Below are 19,961 nucleotides of genomic sequence, written 5' to 3' on the forward strand. Positions count from 1 at the left end.
AAAAAACCCCATACCTATTTTTTTCAGTCTTTTACAATAGGTCTGTTCTAAGTATAGCATATTTTGTGCAGTACATTGCAATCTCTGGTTTTTAAAGTTAAATGGATGTTTGCTTCCATCAAAACTCTGGCTGAATTCAGACTTTGCCTTATTTCAAAAGAGATCCACTAAAATCAATAGGTCTTGAATTATTCATCTGCAGACTTATTGATTACAATGGGTCTATTATAAGTAGAACTAATTCTGGGTTTCATGACAGTGGTTGCATTTTTAATTAGAACTTTTGGCTTTATAATCAGCTTGTTATGTTGCTTGTTTTAAAGGTCATAACTGGGAAATATACCTTTATGGCTTTATCTTTAGCAATTATATGGGAAGGTCTAAAAGTTCTATTGGGTAGGAAAACCTCAAATTTGTTTATTCTTTTTCAATGGTTCAATTACTTTCATGTATACTGGAATATTGGAAATGGAATTTAATTTTTTTATAACATGTACCATCCTCGTGCACAATTAAGAAAACGTTTTATCACTTTGGCCTAGTTCACCTATGGAATGGACATGTAAATAGTCGCTTTGAACCCAAATATCTTGGAGATGGTTCCATGAGGCATTTATAATATATCATATATTCCTGAAGCTTCACAGATCTATCTCAAACAGCCATCTATAGACAAATTTTATATATACCAGTAAGGCCCAGTTTGTTTAAACATGTTTGCAAATTAATCATAATTAATTGGATTCATGTAGCCATAAACCATAATTTATAAGGCATAATGATCAGATTTACCAACCAGTCACATTACGACTTAGCACAATTAATAGATTGGGTCTAAGATAAGAAGAGGTAGAGTTATTTGAACCAGTGCACAAACAAGCTTAAAATAATCACTTTTAAAGTTTAAGTCACTTACATGTTTGTTCTAGCACTAATGTGAATGGAAAGGATAAAATCCAGTCTTACAAACCAGGACATGAATTTCCAATAGTGTTCAATGCTTGAGACTAAAAGCCTTATTGGATCGTGCTTATTATTTTCTCTGCTTCTTCAACTATCTTACATGAATCTCTGTAACATTGTCACCTATTCCTTTTAAATATAGTTCCCATTATCTTCTTTCATCTTGTTCTCCTGTTATATCTTCTGCTTCTAATGCATTCAAATCCTATATGTGCAGGGATTACAGAGCAAACAAATATATCCCAAACTACTTACTTTCACTAGTTATTCTGAATAAAGAATTGGTCTTTCAAAATGTGAAATATTATGATAGCTAATGCACTCCATTTTATCTATATCATATAAAACTCTATATATGGTAGATAAAATATTCACTAATCACTAGTGCTATAGTTGCCTATTAATAAATTAATTTTTATAGCATTTAAAGGGAGAGCAAAACACAGTCCTATCGAATGAAAATACATAAAATGTAACTTGCAACCTGTTTATGAAACTTATTTTAATTGATTATTCAGCAAGAATAAATATGTAAACCATTCCAAAGTGAAACACTTAAATATTGCCAGACTTTATATTATTTAAAACATTACTGGTTTTCACCAATACATTTTCTTACCTTGGTGCTGCGAGACTTAGGAAGCGCTGGCGTTTGGGCAAAATCAAATGTACCTAAGGTAAAAAGATATATCAATTACTATAAAAATATCAGTTGTGACTTTTATTCAGACCAGTGTCAAGGAGAAAAGACAGGTGGAAACTTTATCTCCATCAAAGATAAATCCAGTTCCCATTTTAAAAAAATGAGACTGTAGACAAATGAGCACATATGAATTGGTCCTGGAACAGACTTCTCTGGAGTAGAAAAGGTTATAGATAAACTTTTGTCTGTTGCTCAAGAGGAATCCTGTACTTTGGCACTCTATTGGAAGGTTTTTCAACAGGCTGAAAATTACTACTACTAGCTCATTACTAGCTCATCATCAGCAAATGATCAAATTGGGAGCAAAATTTAGTAACTTTTCCTAAAATTGGCCCCAGATGAAGGATAGAGATCTTCCCAGGTCAGGTTTTCCTGATGTATAAAATAACACCAGCTTATTATAAGTCAAGAAAAAGTTGGTTTTGCATGCTTGTGAAGGCATGGATCCTTTGCTTTATCAGCACTCCCAGTGGAAGTTTGATCTTAGTGACATGTTCCTAGAACCTGAAAGCAGCCAAGTTATCTAGAGGCCACATTAACATCAATATATATGGGAGTTATGTTTCATTTGTGTCAATGTGCTATGCAAAGGATTATTTCAAATGTTTGCACAGTTCTCATTTACAAGTAGATGCAACTGATATCTGATCCAGTTTCATTTTGGATATAGAATCGATCACATATAGGTACATAAAAGTCTCCCCTGCAACACACACGCTACATCATAACTCACTATTCCAAACTGAGAGAAAATTATGTCTCTTCAACTGATGCAACAGATACTCATATCTTGTTTTAAGCACCCACCTTTCAGAGAAATTAAGTTAATTATGCCTGTAATGCCATTGCTAGGTACTTTTAATTTCATTACTAGGAATTTGATCCATCTTGACAGAATCAGATATTATTAATGCACACAGTGTATGGATTCAATTTCCACATTTTAAAAATATAAGCCACTTACTATTTCTTGACTGAAAATCTGGATCTGGAACTGGGTCTGTGATTATTCTTAGAAGTCCATCTGCTTTGTAGGAATAATGTTCCACTAGCTTTCATGTAGATGAAATAAAATAGGAGCAATTAAACAAAAGGTAGCAGAAATAAATGCATGAACAAGCTATTAAATTTTTAGTTCCAGCCCACAGCTAAAATTTTGGATTATAATTTCTACTTAATACTGTAAATTAAATATCAGGTTTCAATGAACAAGCGGGACTGGAAACAACTTGACAATTTCATAACAATGTGAGGACTTTTGATAAGTAGTTTTATTGAAGACAAAAAGCTATCGTGAAATAATTTGTGTGATTGCAGCATTTCAAGTACAAGGGCCATTTAGAGAATAAATATTCAAACCTTTTCTATCACTTTATATTGTTTATCCTTTTTAATGGGCTACGGCATTCGAGGGGCAGGAGGTCCAATTTCCACCTGTCTTTTGTTTTGATAATAGATAGATCTGATATCAGATTGTTTTCCTCTAAAGTATGTGAGATTTAACTCTCACAATAAAATTCAAATATCTTTCCTGGGCTATGCATACTATTTTGAGCTCCTCTTTCTCACTAACCATTGACTTAAGACTTCTGCAGGTATTAAGCCTGTAGAAAGATTAAAAGTATGATGGGCCAACTGCATTAAAAGTCATAAATAAAATTTGAGAAATGCATATTAAGGATTCTCATTTTCACCCAGTCAAAATGCAATAAAATTAATAGTTCATCTCACTTCTAAAACTATTCATAGGAATCCAGTACAAGCTATGATGATGCAGAACTGACAAACAGTCCATCATGATGTCACAGTGCAAATCCTGGCTTTTCAAACTTGCTTCCTGATATTGGGCACAAATATATAAGTCACATGGTTTGTAGTGTGATGTCACAATGCACTATTTATTTATTTTAACAAATTTATATGGCTGCCCATCTCACTGAATGTGACTCTGGGCAATGTACAACCAACAATTAAAATAATGCCACAACTATTAAAACACTTAAAAAAAGAAAAAAGCAAGAGTGCGGGGGAAGAATATCCATCTAAACACAGTACAGACATCGTGCAGGCTCCCCATGGGATTCCCAGGATTGCTGGAAGAACCACATTTTCAGGGCCTTCCAGATGCCTAAGAGGGATGGGGCTAACTTCACCTTGGGGGGTTGATGTTCCAGAGGGTGGGAGTTCCACAGCAGAAAAGGCATGTTGTCTGGGTCCTGTCAGATGAAACACTTTAGCAGACGGGACCCACAAGATACCCTCCTGCTGGACCTAATGGTATAGGTAGATGTGATCGGGAAGAGGCAGTCCCTCAAATAGCCTGGTCTCATGCCATGTAGGGTTTTAAAGGTCAAAACCAGCACCTTGAATTGTACCCAGAAGCAAACTGGCAGTCAATGCAGCTCACAGATGGCAGAGGTGTGACATGTGCCATCCTAAGGGCACACATAACTGTCTGCACAGCCACTCTCTGCACCAGTTGAAGCTTTTGGATACTCTTCAAGTAGACAGCCCCATGTAGAGTGCATTGCAGTAATCTGCTCTGGAGGCGACCAGGGCATGAGTGATTGTGATGCACTTTTGTTATTGCCCTTCCCCCACGATGCCCATGAAACTATTGTGCATGACAGAATTGTTTTGGCACGGTGACGTACATTCTAAGAGTATATCACTTATAAAAATCTCTGTCTCCCTAAGCAACCATGAATTTTGATTCTTACATATAAAGCAATATAATTACTGTATAATCAAGAACAAGTGTTTGTGTATTATAAATATTTATATCTCACCTAGCTCCCAAGACCTGACCAAACTCAGATTCCTTTTAACCGCACTTGCCTGTTCCAAGGGAACTGCCTCACTTAAGCAGCTTTCTGTCTGAGACAACAAAGCTACCAGTGCCCTCTACATCAGTAGATAATCCTTTTATCACGACATTTAATAATAAGGGGGACTGAAGCCAAAAAGCAGTTTATTAAATAAAAGAGGTAATGGCAAATACACAAGTCTCCTGTTTATCTTTTTTTGCACTTTTATAGTTAAGATGTATGGAAGTGCATTTTGCTGCATTTATCTAGAGGGTTGATGGGAAGTACGTAGACTTTTCCCAATAACATACAGAATTAATTGATACCGCTCACAGATATTTATACTATTAGTGGTACACCTTTTTTGCAATGTGGTAAGTGTACTTAAGAAAATAATTTGGCAAACCTGAAGTATGAAATGTTCACACATATCACTATGCCATGGCTTGTTTAAATCATGGTTTGTCAAATAAGCCACAAACCTAGTCATAGAATTCAGTTCTCTATACCATACAACGAATGCAAGTACAGTGGTACCTCGGTTCATGAACTTAATTTGTTCCGTGACTCTGGTCGCGACCCGAATTGGTCGCGACCCAAACCAAATTTTCCCATAAGGTTCAATGTAAATACGATTAATCCGTTCTGACCCCTACGAATTTGGTTGCCAACTGATTTTGGTCGCCAACCGAATCAAATTTTCCCATAAGGTTCAATGTAAATACAGTTAATCTGCTCTGAACCATATGTATTTTTTTTTAAACCACAAAAATATGAAACAAAGTACAGTACAGTACAGTATGAAGAGAGAGAACACTAACTTTGCTTGAGGCGACTTCTGGCATGGAGGACAGGAAGGCGGGTGGGGAGGCGGTTATTGTTTGGAGGGAGAGTCCCCCTCCCTACAGGAAGCCACGACCACGTGTCACAGCAGGAAAAATGGCTGCGGATCCTGTTAGTCACCCGATGCGGAGTTTGTGAATGGAAGCAAAATTTTGTGAACGGTGCTGTTCGTGAACCGAATTGTTCGTGAACAGAAGCGTTCGTGAACCGAGGCACCACTGTACATATAAAATATTATGAAAGTGTCATGCCTTATTGTAGCTATCTGCCTCCTTTCCAAGACTTTTCCAAGACAGTCTCTTTTTTGAGACGTTTTATAACTGAAACTCAAGACACAGAAAACATTTAAAGGTGAACATATATATATTCCCAAATGGAATCCTAAATGTACTTTTTAATGGATTTTTTCATTTAGATCTGTATAACAAACATCTTTCCCAATCTGTTCTGCCACAAAAATTGCCCAGTTATCCTAACTGGATAGGTTAATCTAATCAATATTAAACACGGCATATTTTATACATACAAGCATACACACATACACACACACATAAGGCTTCAACAGACGACATCAATAGATGTAATTATGAAAATAATTATAGCATTGTTAAAAACTATAGGCACTTACAGCAAAATAAATATATATAAAACCAGCATGCAAGTTCAATAGATAGTTAAGTGAATAGCATTTAACAAACCTGACATAAAGTATCAAATTTCTTTCCATCTGGGATTGAAAGTTTTCCTTTCTTGTCTTTATCAATGCGATAATGTGCTACTTTGCCTTCATTGAGTAAACAAAGAGCATAGGATCCATTGTTATCTCTTTCCCTAATCCTGAAAAGTAAAGAAATAAATAAATTATATTCTGTAAAGAGTCATATGGAGGGGTGTGACATATAGGACAACCTAACTTAAAATGCATGTCAAAACATGTTGGGACACATTGCTCAAACTGCAGTCATTGAAATGCTCCTGCTCGCAGTAGATAAAAAACAGGTGATTATTATGCGGTTCAAACTGAGATTCTTTAAAAAAATGTATTTATTTATTTTAAAAGGAAAAGGAGAAAAAAGACACAGAAATTGCAAAATACAGACATTACATGGAAAAGTTTGCAGAGCAATGTAAGATAAAATTAAAACAAAAATAGAACCTATTCCATTGGAAGAAGCATCTCACATTTATCCTTATATAGCCACTCAGATTAAAATAATTATAAATATAGTTTCATGATCGTTTAATACTTCAGCTGTTTCAAAAATGTTATATATAATTATTATTAAAATAACATTTTAAATTTGCTAAAAGATCTAACTACTGAAAATAAACCAGCATAGTTAAAGAGGTTTGAACCCTTATTTAAGAGAACCCCAATCTCAGATATGGCAGCAAGCTATTTACAGAATGAAATGCAATTTCTAGCAAAAAGTATAAAGTATCCTGGCAGCAATTATCATATATAAAGACAGCTCAATCTATTTTGTAGGTATATATACAGTTTAGCAATACTTAACAGAAGAATAACTGGTAGCAAAGGAAAGTCAGTATTTATAACTTGCAGTTGATCATTTACCAGAAAAATTGAGCTTTATGACATTGCCCCCAGATCTGATAAAACATTCCAACTTGATCTTTACATTTTCAAAAATTTTCTGAATATACATTGTCCATTTTAGTAATCATCACTGGAATAACGCACTAGGAGAAGAATATATTATATCATTTTTCTCTTAGTGTATTATTGACAGTGAATTTGATGTTTGTCCTCCATGACTGGATTGTACTGGTCATTTGGAGATACTGAAACCATGAAAGCATTTCATTTCATTTAAAGGGTGGAAAAGGGGGGGAAAAAAATGATTTCTGTAGGCAATCTCTCCTGTGCTTGATCCTTTGCTTCTTCCCCCTCTCATAGAGTGAAGAGATTGGAGAGGAAGGAATTACAAGAGAGTAAGCAGGCACATAATAGGAAACACATTGGGCTGTTTGAATAGCATGCTCACAGCTGCTGGTGCCACTGCATTCCTTTCAATGTGTATTCCCCATTTGTACCTGCTTACTCTCTTGTAATCCCTTCTTCTCCAATGAATGTAAATATAAACATTAATTCCCTTGTTAATTATCCAAGGTGAGCATTCCAAAAGGCAGGGGAGTGGTTAGGAGTCAAACAAAAGAGGAATATGTGAAATTGATTAGTCTTGTCAGTTTGAAGTTGCAGTCATGTGATTTCCCATTTAGCGACCCCTTTGTTAGCGACGGAGTTGCCAGTCCCAATTGTGGTCGCTAAATGAGGACTACACTGTACCTCTAACATATTGATTTTTTTATACTTCTAGAACTTCTTTTCATATCATATATTTATATAGTTCTTCTGTATATTTTGTTCCTTCCACAAATGCAGTCCAACCATATGGTACTATAATCCACTCTGTAATCTAAGTTAAACATTTGGCCAAAATGAGAATCTTATTTGTCCACCAAAGTTAGAAACTACTGAGGATTTTGGCTTTGAATCCAACATCTACCTATTTAGATGGCATCATAAACAATCTATGGAAACTTCCATAGTCTGTTAATCTATTCCTTGCCTAAAAGAGCCAAGTGATAGCAACTGAGCAGCATGCATTAGGATACTTGCTCATTCACTGTAAACCAAAATTCACAGAAATTAGTGCTTATTGTAACATGCAAATGAAACCATTGTTACAGAGAAAAACATGGGTTTAATTCTTCACTGCATCATTAGCTATATGAAGTTCCTGCTTCTCATCATATACTTTTCTGAATTACTTAAATTATCCATAATTTATTTAATGGCTCTGGAAATCAGCAAATCAGTAAATACTTCTCAAGAAATCACAGAATGGACAACATGTGAGGTAACAAAAGCATTAAGAATCAATTCCTGTAGTCATCTAATCCATACAGTAAAAGGTACTCATTGCTGGATTCTATTTCAGCAAACCAGTATTTTAAATGTACAGTCAATGTGTTATATGAAAATTTTCCTATCAAGGAGAAACTCAGCTTTATAATTTTGAGAAAGATACTAATACATACAAAGTCTCTTATCCTGATTGCAACACAAAGATGTTTTACAGCACCTATCCCAGTCTGATGCCTTCTAAATGCATTGGGCTATAATTGCAGTTAATACAACCTAACGTCTCCGATAAGGAGGACTACTATACAAATTGGTTTCATTTTTTACTTACCCCCCTCCCCCAAATCATGTTCTTTGACGGTTATGTTTTAAAAAGTTGCAAAACAAGGAAAAATGAAGGCTAGTAAAAGAACTGTACTGACTTACGGCCATTCTGTGACACAATCTGTAAAAAAAGACATAACTCATGTGATCTTAATGCATTATTTCCAAGCTTCCATGAATAGTATATTCCAGTTCCTGAATTACTATCACATTGTGCATTTCTTGATTGACCTATAAATAGGTTAACTGCTAATAAAAAAGACAGGAAGGCCAGAATAATGTTTGCTTTTTCTGCCGATTTCAGCAACTTTTCTGCCTTTACAGAATTTAGGCTTTCACACAATCCAGTTCTGGTTTTCAGGAAACTAGAAAAGGGTTTTATAATCAAATCACATGTTATGCAGCTTACACGGTTTATTTTATTGGCCTATTACTTACTTAGTAAATTATTAGAGATCTGTTATTAAGATCAGAGTAGGTATAGTTGTCAATCTCTTGAGGCTACTGCAATCTGCTTTCTAAATGGTAGATGAAACCTATGAACTGTAACTTCCTACTTACTTGATTATCCCAAACAATTAAGAATTGCTTCAGGTTGACTAGGTAGTTTATTATTTTTCTTTTCAAGCCAGAATACTGTTCATAACTTACAAGGGGAATAGTGCTATAGCATTTTCGGTCAAGTCTTCGTGCTATAGCTTTTTCCTGGAGACTGTTGTTGTTTTCCCCAACCTGGGTAGCTTCTATATCTGTGGGCTTCAACTCCAAGAGTTTTCAGCAACAGTCAGCAACAGTCCTAGCACTGGAAGTCTAGGTGTAGAAGGACCTATTTTAGCTTATCCTTAAAGTTACTTTGGTAGACAGCACAGCAAACTGCAGACACTGCTGGAATTGTCCAGTTGTGAGTTCAAAGTGAGTTCTAATCTAAGAAATAATACTGCAGAGTGAAAGAAGATTGAAGAAGAGTATGTGATAAAGTATGACACAATACCTACTTTGAAAAACTGTATAAATATGGTCAGAAAGCACAGCAAACTAATTATAGTTTTAGAGAGAAGAATATAGAAATATATTTCAAATCTATTATCTGTTTTCATTCAATGTCAAATGAATGACAGTGGGAGAAATAAACAAAATATTTGCTAGTACTGTTGTTAGGGCTTTGATCCCACAGTAGTTTCTTCCATTGGGCAGAATGAAGAATGCATCATTATCATCCAAAAATTATGTCAGGTCATAGTCCACTTATTTCAGGATCTGTTTTGAAAAAGAGGGTATCCTCTGGATACCCAAAAGGAAAGCATGAAGGCAACATAGTTCTCTAGTTGTTCATCCAGGTTCTGACATTCAATGGCCAAATGCTTTCAAATATGAACTATTTGAAAAATGGACCTTCTATTTAGCTATAGAGATTATAACCACCACCTACCATTAATTTGTCCACTTTTGTTTTTACATGAGGGTGATAGTATATGAAAAAGTTTTTTCAACTCTACAGTCAGGGGACATGAAGTTCTTTATTCTTAGTAAAAAATTGATAATACCACTGTAAACAAATCATGAATGCTGTTTTAAGTAAATGGAAATGCACTGAGTGACAGAAAAAGAAACTTTGGAATGGTTAAAAACAATTAATATACCACATTGTTTTATTTACTTTTTCTATTATTCTTCTGGTTGTTAGAATTAATTTTTGGAAACTGCAGGGAAAAGTGAGTACTTACAAAAATTTCCCATTGGTCTTTGTACCAAGAAGCACACGGTGCTCTGATTCCTCCCGAGATATCATCCCATGGAACCAGGGCATTTTCAAATGTGCTGTTGTAGCAATCAGTTTCTCCAGTTGTGGCTTCTGACTAATAATTGCTTGCTCAAGGGCATGTCCCTGTACAATTGACAGAAAGGGCAAAGGTGTAAGAATATAATACAGTTTATTATAGAAGCTGAAGTGTGAATGGTTTGGACATAAAAAGAGCACTTTACTAAGATTTTAGAGCATAAAAAATTTAGAGCGTAGAACTTTTAGTACAACTCTTAGTGATCATCCAACTGTCTGGCTTGCCCTGACAGGAATTTACCCCACTAACCCTTTTCTGAGGACTTGAAGATATGGTGTTGTTCTCAACCAGAACTGCCTCATTGCAAGGGCAAACTCTGTCCATCTTTTCTTGTCCAATAACAAAAGTGGTGTTTTCTAACTTCTAGCTGCACAAGCAGTACTGTGCAATGTCTACAATGCAAACTGTGGCAGAGAAGGTGTAAAGTCACACTAAATAACACAAATAAATTTAAAATAACTGAGCAGTGAATGGTGAAATAATTAAAAAAGAATTGTGAAATACATATTCAAAGAAGAAAACTAGCCAGAGAAGTGTTTAGGCCATTAGATGACAAAACAGTGAAAAAAATGTTTGTGGAGAATATGGAGTTTGCAGAGAAACTGAATTAATACTTTGCTGCAGAAGATATAGGACCAATACCTGAACCTGTATTGACTTTCCCAGGGAAGAAATTGGGACATCTAAAGCATGCTGGCCTGTCATAAGATGTTCTAGCACATCTTGAAGACTACATGAGACCAGATCATTGGGGTTTGATGGCATCTGCCCAAGCATCCTGATAAAATCGCTGCCTTCTAGCAAAAACATGGCACTTATATTTCAAATTGTAGATAGTGTGAGTAGACTGGAAGTTGACCCATGTGACACATTTTTTTAAAAAATGAACCCAAGGGATATTTAGGATATTATACACAACTCAATGTCATAGCTAAGTATATGGTACATCTGCCTCTGAAATACTGTGTTTTAGATTTAAAAAAGGATATACCAGAGCTATTAAAAATGAGTAAGATGACAAAATATTTACAGGGCCCAGACAGCTTTCTTGTGAGAAAAGGATAAAATATTTGAGGCTCCTCAATTTATAAAAAAGATAAAGGATAGGAAACATGACTGAGGTATATCTTATGCATAAGATAAAGTGGATTGGCAGATTTATTTTTTCCTCTCTCTCTCAAACACCTAGGAGTAGGATCATCCAGTAAAGCTGGTTGCAAGGAAAGTTATAACAGAAAAAAGAAAGTACTTCATATAGCACATGATAAATACTGGAATTCATTAGTATAAGACACAGTGATCACCACTAAGTTTGGGTGGCTTTACCAGGAGCTGGAAAAAATCATGAAAATGAGTCTATCAAGGATTATGAATCTTAGCTTGCCCCAAATACCAGTTGCACAGAAACATCAGTAAGAGAAGGGTATGGCTCCATCTTGTGAGCAGTTCAGAGCCATCTGGTTGGATACTGTGAGAAGCAAAATGCTGGATTAAGATAGGCCTTAGTCAGACCGAATGGGAATGTTTTTATGAAAACAGATATGAAATATGGAAAATAATACAATATATTTGAAATTTTATATGTACCGTATTTTTCTGACTATAAGACGATACTTTTTTCTAAAATCCTTACGCTAAAAATTGAAGGGCGTCTTATTCAAGGAAGTCAGCCGAGGAGAGAACCGCGTGGTTGCAAAACTGCCCGTACTTTGTCTCTGCAAACGGGCTTCCTCCTATTGCTAGCCTCCAATCACGAGTGAAATAGCTTGAGTCTGCAAACAGACTTCCTCCAATCACGAGCCTTATGTAACTGACGTCAGCTGATGCTGAACAAACCAATTGGAGGAAGTCTGTTTGCAGAGACAAGCTATCGGCAGTTTCACTCGTGATTGAATGTAATCAGTTATGCAAAAGAGCATGGAAATAGAGCTGCAGAGAGACGGTTTGGACCTCCTCCCACTGAGTGTATCAGGTAAATGGTAACTAATTACTAAATAAAAATGTGTTCTGCACTATCTTTAAAATATTGATTTCTTAATTTTGGGTTGGAAAAGTGGGGGTCGTCTTGTACATGGGGGCGTCTTATTGATGGAAAAATACGGTATGTATGTATGTATGTATATATATAAAAGTTGCCTAGAAATAATATGGGCAGTGTTTCTGAAATAACAAATTAAATTACATGTATGTATGACTGGGGCATTCCAAGTATTCTGAAATCCACTCTTAGATTAGGAGAAAAAATGCTGCATCCAGTAATAACAGTATTTTTATTAGGGAGGAGGACTTGCCATTTATGTCGAGCATGACTTGCATGCTATTACAAGTTGTGATTTTGGTTCACACTTTTTCCCTTACTCTTTTACATATAGTGGTGCTTAAAAGTTTTTTAACCCCTTTGAATTTTTAATATTTCTCCACAAATATAACCTAAAACATGATGTGTTCCCCACACAAGTTCTAAAACTAGGCTCACATATTTTTGGCATACCCAAATATGTAGGGTTGGATCATTTTCCTCAATAAATAATGAATAAGTATAATGGTTTTGGTTCATTTTTTTAACTGGCCTCTCTTTATCTAGTTTTAGGACTTGTGTGGAAAACAGTTCATGTTTTAGGTCATATTTATCCAGAAATATTAAAAATTCAAAAGGGTTCACAAACCTTTAAGCATCACTGTACATGTTACTTGTTAGACAGGGGTAAGCAACATGTCAGGAGCATTTGTGGCAAGCTGATCTGTTTTTTGCAGTTCACAGAAAATCCTCTGACCAGAATTGCTAAAATACATGACACGGTTTCCCACCATTTTAAAATGATAAATATATGTCAAATGTACCTTAAGTCCTAAAATAGGCTTCAAATAATGAACAAATATAGAAACCAACCCCAATTTCCTCTCCAAAACTCAAGAAAGATGGAAAATCCTGGCTTTATCCACATATACGACATGGTCTTGCCTACTTTGCATCATCGCTTGGCCAACTATAGCCTCTACCCTCCCAAAAGCAAAAGAGGGGAAACTACAGCAAAAGGAAAAAATAATTATCTTACACGTAAATTCCAGGTTTGTTCAACATATTCTCTGATTAGATTTTCCTTTAAGTCCTCAAACTGACTTGTTTTTGGTTCCACTCCTGTTGGCCGATTACATGGTTTCCTGAGTAAACACACTAGACCATCAATTTCATCTGAGTGGTAGTCAACGAGTTCTACAGGACTCCTGTGGGATTTTCCTCCAGTAATAGCATACGTGCCATTAATTTCCCTCTCAATGGTATAATGATAAACCTTACTATTATATGCCAGAGACAAAGCAAAACCACCTAGAAAGTTTCGGCTCTGTCGCAGTAGGTATAGTCCGTTGCTTAGTCCTCCTTGCAGCAGGTAGTCTTCAGCTTCTTCACGTGTGATGTTGCCAAAAAAATAGGTTAGATGGCTAACAGAATTAAAACTTGCCATTTTTCTCCCACTACTTCTGTTTGCTTGTTTTTGAAGTTCTATTACACCTGGAAAGAATGAAAAACCTGAGTTAGTGACATTTTCATATGAATGTATGCTATTTTGTACACTACTTTGATGATCTTATTGGAACCATGAGATGGAAATATATACAATGGAATCAAGATTTAAGAGATAACTGATGAATCATATCATAAACCATAAAGGGAAACTATATTTTTGTTGACTACAATACCTGATGATGCTGTGGTACAGGAGTAAGCAGTGTAGAGCTCATGGATATGTATATCACATGTCAGAAGTAAAACACGGAAGAGAAAGCATTCTGTGGCTTCTGAAATGCCTTCCAATCCCTTAATAATACCTTCACTCTTGGTCATGTGACAGATAAAATGGGGGAAGGGGCTTAGAGTGGGGGAAGGCGCCACCATGAGAGCAAATACAGATTTCAGTAGCTTAAGAATAACCTGCCAGTTTTTGCATTCTTAAGTGTCCCAACTGAATTCCATGTTTGCAATGTCAATGGACGATGTGAAATACTGCAATATTTGTGTGTCGGATTATTTTTCAATCATCTGCAATTTTGCTTATCATTCAAATGACTTAAGAAAATATAATGTGAAATTTCCTGCAGCTCTTCTGTCTTTTCTAGGAATGCATTTGGGAAAATGCTTCTAGATTTTTTTTCTTCACTGAAACTACTGGCCAGATGTGGCCCACTTCTTATCTCAATGTTTCTTCTGCCAACTTCTTATCCCACATAAATTTGCTTCAGTTTTCGGATATTTATTTTGCTAACAGCCTCCCAAGGTCCTTTATGTTCTTTTACAACATTCCATTGAATTGGAAATACTTTTTAAAAATCGTTTACACATTTTGGATCATCAAATTAATTCCCGATAGCCTGAAAATGCGAAAATAATTCTGCTTCGATAGTTTTGGTCATACTCTAAGTCAACTCAGGGGAAAGCAGCATTTGAACTAAATTGACTATCCATGTAGAATTATCTCAATAAATTATATATTTCACCATCCTTAAATTGCATTCATGTGGCTGAGGTTGAAAGAGTGGATTTTGCTTAATAGTTTACAGTACATCAGTTTTGAATCAGGGACTTCCTGACTTAGCTTTACTCACTGAAGTGTGAATTTCTTGCATATGAATGCAACCTAAGAGTTTATCTATACTGGTACATATAGCTCACACATATATACCATTGATTTACTAGACTTAGCATTATAAAATTCAATTGCTCTTTTAGTCTAAGAGCTGCTGAATAATAGAAAAACCTGTGTTTGCTTATGTACAGCTATGATTGTACCTTTGGACCATGCCTTTAAAAACTGAAACTTTTTTTTCCTCCCTCCTAATCCGGTTGATTTAAGGTTTTGCAGACTGAGGGCTCTCGTAGTATCCTTTTAAAAATTATTATTTAGCCTTACACAGGAAACCACAAGTGCTCACTTTTGATGTTTAAATATATGTGCACCTCTAGCTGAAAGCACCTAAACTGCATTTCTATTTCCTTCTGTGGCTAGTGGACATTTAATAGTCACTTAAAATCATTTTCACTATGTGTGCAAGAAAGAGTAGTAGAAGAGAAGCCCAAAAAACCTCAGGTCTAATTTCATTTTAATATGAACCTACCCAATTCATAGTTTCTGAATTAATCTATGAGCTGAATTTATTCATGATTAATGAACATTCTTAGAAATGATTCATAGAAATTTGCAGTGAGAAGGGAGGGGAAAATCAGTGTAAATGGATAGAGTAAGGTGGGGAGGGGAGGATCTGGGTTGGGTAGGATGGGGTGGGAGGAATTACACAAAAGTGTATACATTAATATACATTTATTAAAATACATTTATGAAAGAAAATGTGTAAAAATATGAGCAGACAAGACCCTTTACAAACTGAGGCTGAAATGGGACAGAATTAACATGTGCTTTTAAAATTGCGAACAACAGAGAAAACAGATTGGTCCTAAATTAGGCAATTAGTACTATTCTTTTCCACTGTCCTTGTTATAATTTTCAAACCCTCCAAACTAACACCATACCACCAAACCTTAAGTGAATTTGCAGCAGAAATATTGTATGCCTTTTTAATTAAAAGCTATATACAATCCCCTCAAATAGAATGGAGTAATAGTTAGCAATTTTCTACTAAGGTCCTGCTGGATATATTTCATCCTCCTCAAAAACTGCCCCTGCAGATTTTGGAAGTATATGCAGGTAAATACAAAGACAAAGAAAATATACAACAGAACACACATTTTAAGCAAATACAGGTAGTCCCTGGGTTAAGAACTCCCAGTTTAAGGACAACCCATAGTTAAGAATGGAGCCTATTGTAATAAAATTCAAGTTAAATACACAATGGTTCAAGTTAATTACACAATACTACTTATACAGTATTATACAATAATACTGTTCTGGCTTACATACAAATTCGACTTAAGGACAGACCTTGGGAACGGAACTTGTTCTTAAACTAGGGACTACCTGTAATTACATTTCAACTGAAAGTAAATATTATGATTAAATTAAACAATATTCTTGCACAGACATAATATCCTAGCTTGTACAAGCTAAAATAATAATAAATAATTGTTAATAATAAATAATAGTTAATTTTTTAATTAGTAGGAGTCCTATGCATATTTAACAGAAGCTGCATCAATAGAATGGGCCAAATTTCAAGTACCGAATTAAGAAAATTACTTTAGAATTTATTGAGGAAGAAAGAAACCTCTAGCTCCCAGAGTTTTTTAAAGTAAAAACTGAAAAAGAAAAAAGCGTCCTCTGTCCAAAACCAGAAGTATTTTAGTGACAGAAGAGTTAGGATTACAGTTACAGTTAGCAAAACATGTCAACCAGTAAAATAAGACAATAAGAGAAAAATCCACCAAGAATTTTAATAGACCATCTGTCTACACCCATTTGTATAAGTAATTTGTTAACACCAGCAGCCCAACACTACATGAAAAAGCCAACACTTTTCCAAATGTGTTAGCTACATTTCACTCTCCTGGAGATAATCTTTAATATTGAAAATAAGGTGCTAATTATAAAGTTTACAATATAGCAGAGGAGAGGAAACAATGGCTATGAACTTAGCGTACCAAACACCTAAACCTATAAAACAGAATGTGGAAAGCAGTATTGCCTGCAGTTTTCAAAAAAAAAAAAAAAGTATCCTAGAATCCTAGTTGGCATAAATGACCCTAGGCAAGGGTCATTTATGCCATCAAATTCTACCCCTTCCTCGCTGCAGGAATCTAGACTGAAACATCCATGACAGATGGCTGTCCATGCTCTACTTTAACACATACTGTTAAACACAGACCAACTACTTTTCTAAGTAATTGGTTGCACTGTGAATTAATAAGTAACTACTAGTAGCTTTGGTGTCACCAAGGTAGTGACACTGCTTCACACTTCAGGCTGTACAAACATACAGGCAGTCCTCATCTAATGACCACAACTGGGACTGGAATCTCAGTCGATGAGCGAAGCAGTCATTAAGTGAGATATGCACATGACTGCTTCGCTCAATGACTGCAATCCGGGCACTCCTGGTTGCAGTCACTAGCGATCTCCCAGGTTGTTAAGTGGATGGAGCAAATGAGCTGTCTGCTGAAGGATTTCAGCTCAGTGCAGAGCTGAAATCCTCCCAGCAGGCAGCTCTTTGAGAGCGAAAGGGCTGCCTGCCAGACAGTTGCAGCTCTGCATAGAGCTGAAATCTTCCCAGCAGGCAGCCCTTTTCCTCTCAAACGTTCCTAAAGCCCACTGAAGGGTTTGCCTCCCCTCCATGGACAGAGGGGAAATCCTTCCTAGGGCTGGAGAAACAGAGCTCAAATCTTCAGGATTTGAACTCCGTTCCTTCCCACCACCAAGTGGTTTCCCCTCCCCACTCAGCGGTGAGTAGAAACAGAGCTCAAATATTCAACATTTGAGCTCCATTCCTGCACACTGCCGCATCCCCTCCACTTGTAACTTTCCCTGCCAGCTTCCAATAGGGAAGCTGGCAGAGAAGATTGCAAATGGCGATTACACAATCATGGGGCCCTTGGTAACCAGTCATAAGTGCAAGCCAGTTGCCAAGCACCCAAAATGCAGCCATGTGACTGCAGGGGTGGGGTGGGAGTGGCGCGACATTTACGATGGCCAGGAGTGCTTTCTGAGGTCATCGTAACTTCAAACCATTGTTAAATGAACAGTCGTTAAGTGAGGACTACCTTGCTCAAAAAGCAGATTAAAGCATGCATTATTAATTTGGTCAATCATACTGGATATGAGTGTTAGAAAGTATTGCCCAAGAAGGATAAGTAACTTTTTTATGGTGTAGAAATTTTTAACTATTTATCAATATGGTCTGAAATTAAAAGACCTGCACAAGTAGCTTTACACAAGCAAGCGTGCTTTGTGCTTAGTTTTCTTAAACAACTGCCCCTTTGTCAAATCTGAGAACACTTTCAAAATTTCTGATATGAGGATTTCTCATTTCATTGGAAAAATGAATTTTTTCTTTGGAAAAATGTTTTTCATATTCCTAATCCAGATCAAAGCAGCAGGATAATCTCAAAGGCCATCAAATGACAGATCTGTCATTTTCACACAATGGATTGATAACCAGAATGTACTGTATATGGACATATAAAATATTAAATGGGAATATGGGTGATGGTTCCTGACTATGTTCATTTTTTTGTGGAAGCTTACATACTCAGTCTTCCATATCTCAACCTTAAAATCTTGCCTATTTATTTCTCTATAAATACAAATATTAATTTATCTGACAACTCTATGAATAGAATGGTAAAAAGCAACAAACCAAATCTCATCAAGCACAGCATAGGAAAAGAAAACTGTCATAATTTGCATATATGTGAAAATATAGAGCCAATATCTCCAGGAATCAATACATGAACATCAAAAGGTATCAATACCAGAGCTATTATAACAATAAGCCAAAATAAAACTCACCAGTGGAAGTAAAGAAAATCAAGTGGAACAAAGTGACCTTAAAAATAACTATTGATACAATGACCTGAATATTTTGCAACTTTTAATAAAACCTTTTCATCAGTAGATGACTTATGTATGTATTTTTTCTGACACATGAACTGAGAATGAGAACCACCTCATGGCAATACATAAACTACACAAATAAATAAAACAATTCTCAAGCACAGAAATGGTTGGAAAGTAAATTTACTGAATTTGAAGGTTATAGAGTCTCCAGATGGCAGGGTAAATTGAGGAAGGAGCAATGTTTATTTCTCTCTTAACTCGTCCCAAACAAATATCTTCTGAATACTTCCCTTTCGACTGGTTTCATTTTGTGTTAACACCTTGACTGGAATAGATTAGAATTTAGCTTGGGGAAAGTTCTACAGCCTTTCTTGGCCTACTTTCAACATAATGCCTAATGCCCCTTTCTATTGGTCTCAGCAAGTTCCATACGGGCTGACAGGGGGGTCTCCAAGACTGAATTTCTTCCTCTGTAGTCAGTATTCTCTTCCTATCCCTGAAGGCACAAATCTGAAAAAACTTACTGCTGCTGTGACATCCTCAGAGATTTCAGGATTATAACCAAAACCTCATTAAACATAACTAAAGGTGTTATGGCTGTTGAAAATCTTGGGGCAAAGGCAACATAGCCTAAAATTTGACGTAGTGTCTTGCAGATCCATTTATGCTATACATTTATTTAAAACTCAGCCACAAGGAAGCAGAGGTATGTGATTCAAGAATACACTGCTGGCTTAGTCTAGCAAAGGACATAAATGTCCCATCGTCTTGCCTGACAACCTACCGGCCTTTGGAACACCCCAAAACTGTAGCATCATGTACTTAGTTACACATATCAGAAAAAAAATGGGCAGCAGCTTTTGTAATCTAAAACTGCAATCATACAATTAGTGACAGATAAAATGCAATCCACACTGATTCATAATAAAAATATGCCCAATAAATAAGATTGATATCACTCAGCAGAAATAGAGGGACCTGTTAGTTTTGATTTCTTCTTCACTTGTCTTTTTTTTTTTTTTAATCTCAAATTCATTCCCTCGCATATGTAAATAAATCTGAAATTTTTGCTAAGTTTTCATTGAAGGATATAAA

General features: G+C 35.8%; 1 protein-coding gene across 4 annotated transcripts in view; it reads right to left on the bottom strand.

The window, feature by feature from the left end:
* Positions 1 to 19,961, bottom strand: part of SYK (spleen associated tyrosine kinase) — a 39,493-nt gene that overhangs the window by 13,222 nt on the left and 6,310 nt on the right. For 2 of the 4 annotated variants that reach the window (XM_007432418.3, XM_007432417.3), the window contains exons 2-6: positions 13,422 to 13,876; positions 10,252 to 10,412; positions 6,015 to 6,153; positions 2,631 to 2,718; positions 1,583 to 1,635 (exon numbers count right to left, since the gene is read on the bottom strand). In XM_007432418.3, coding sequence (XP_007432480.1) covers positions 1,583 to 1,635; positions 2,631 to 2,718; positions 6,015 to 6,153; positions 10,252 to 10,412; positions 13,422 to 13,829 — 849 coding nt within the window. In that variant the 5' untranslated portion in view covers positions 13,830 to 13,876. Of the gene's footprint in view, positions 1 to 1,582; positions 1,636 to 2,630; positions 2,719 to 6,014; positions 6,154 to 10,251; positions 10,413 to 13,421; positions 13,877 to 19,961 lie in introns of those variants that run through there. The other 2 variants (XM_088129783.1, XM_088129784.1) reach the window with 2 other exon arrangements.

The sequence above is a fragment of the Python bivittatus genome, unplaced genomic scaffold, assembly GCF_059951505.1.
Source record: "Python bivittatus isolate LINGU-HERP-01145 unplaced genomic scaffold, Pbiv_v1 ctg000850_np1212, whole genome shotgun sequence".
NCBI lineage: Eukaryota > Metazoa > Chordata > Lepidosauria > Squamata > Pythonidae > Python > Python bivittatus.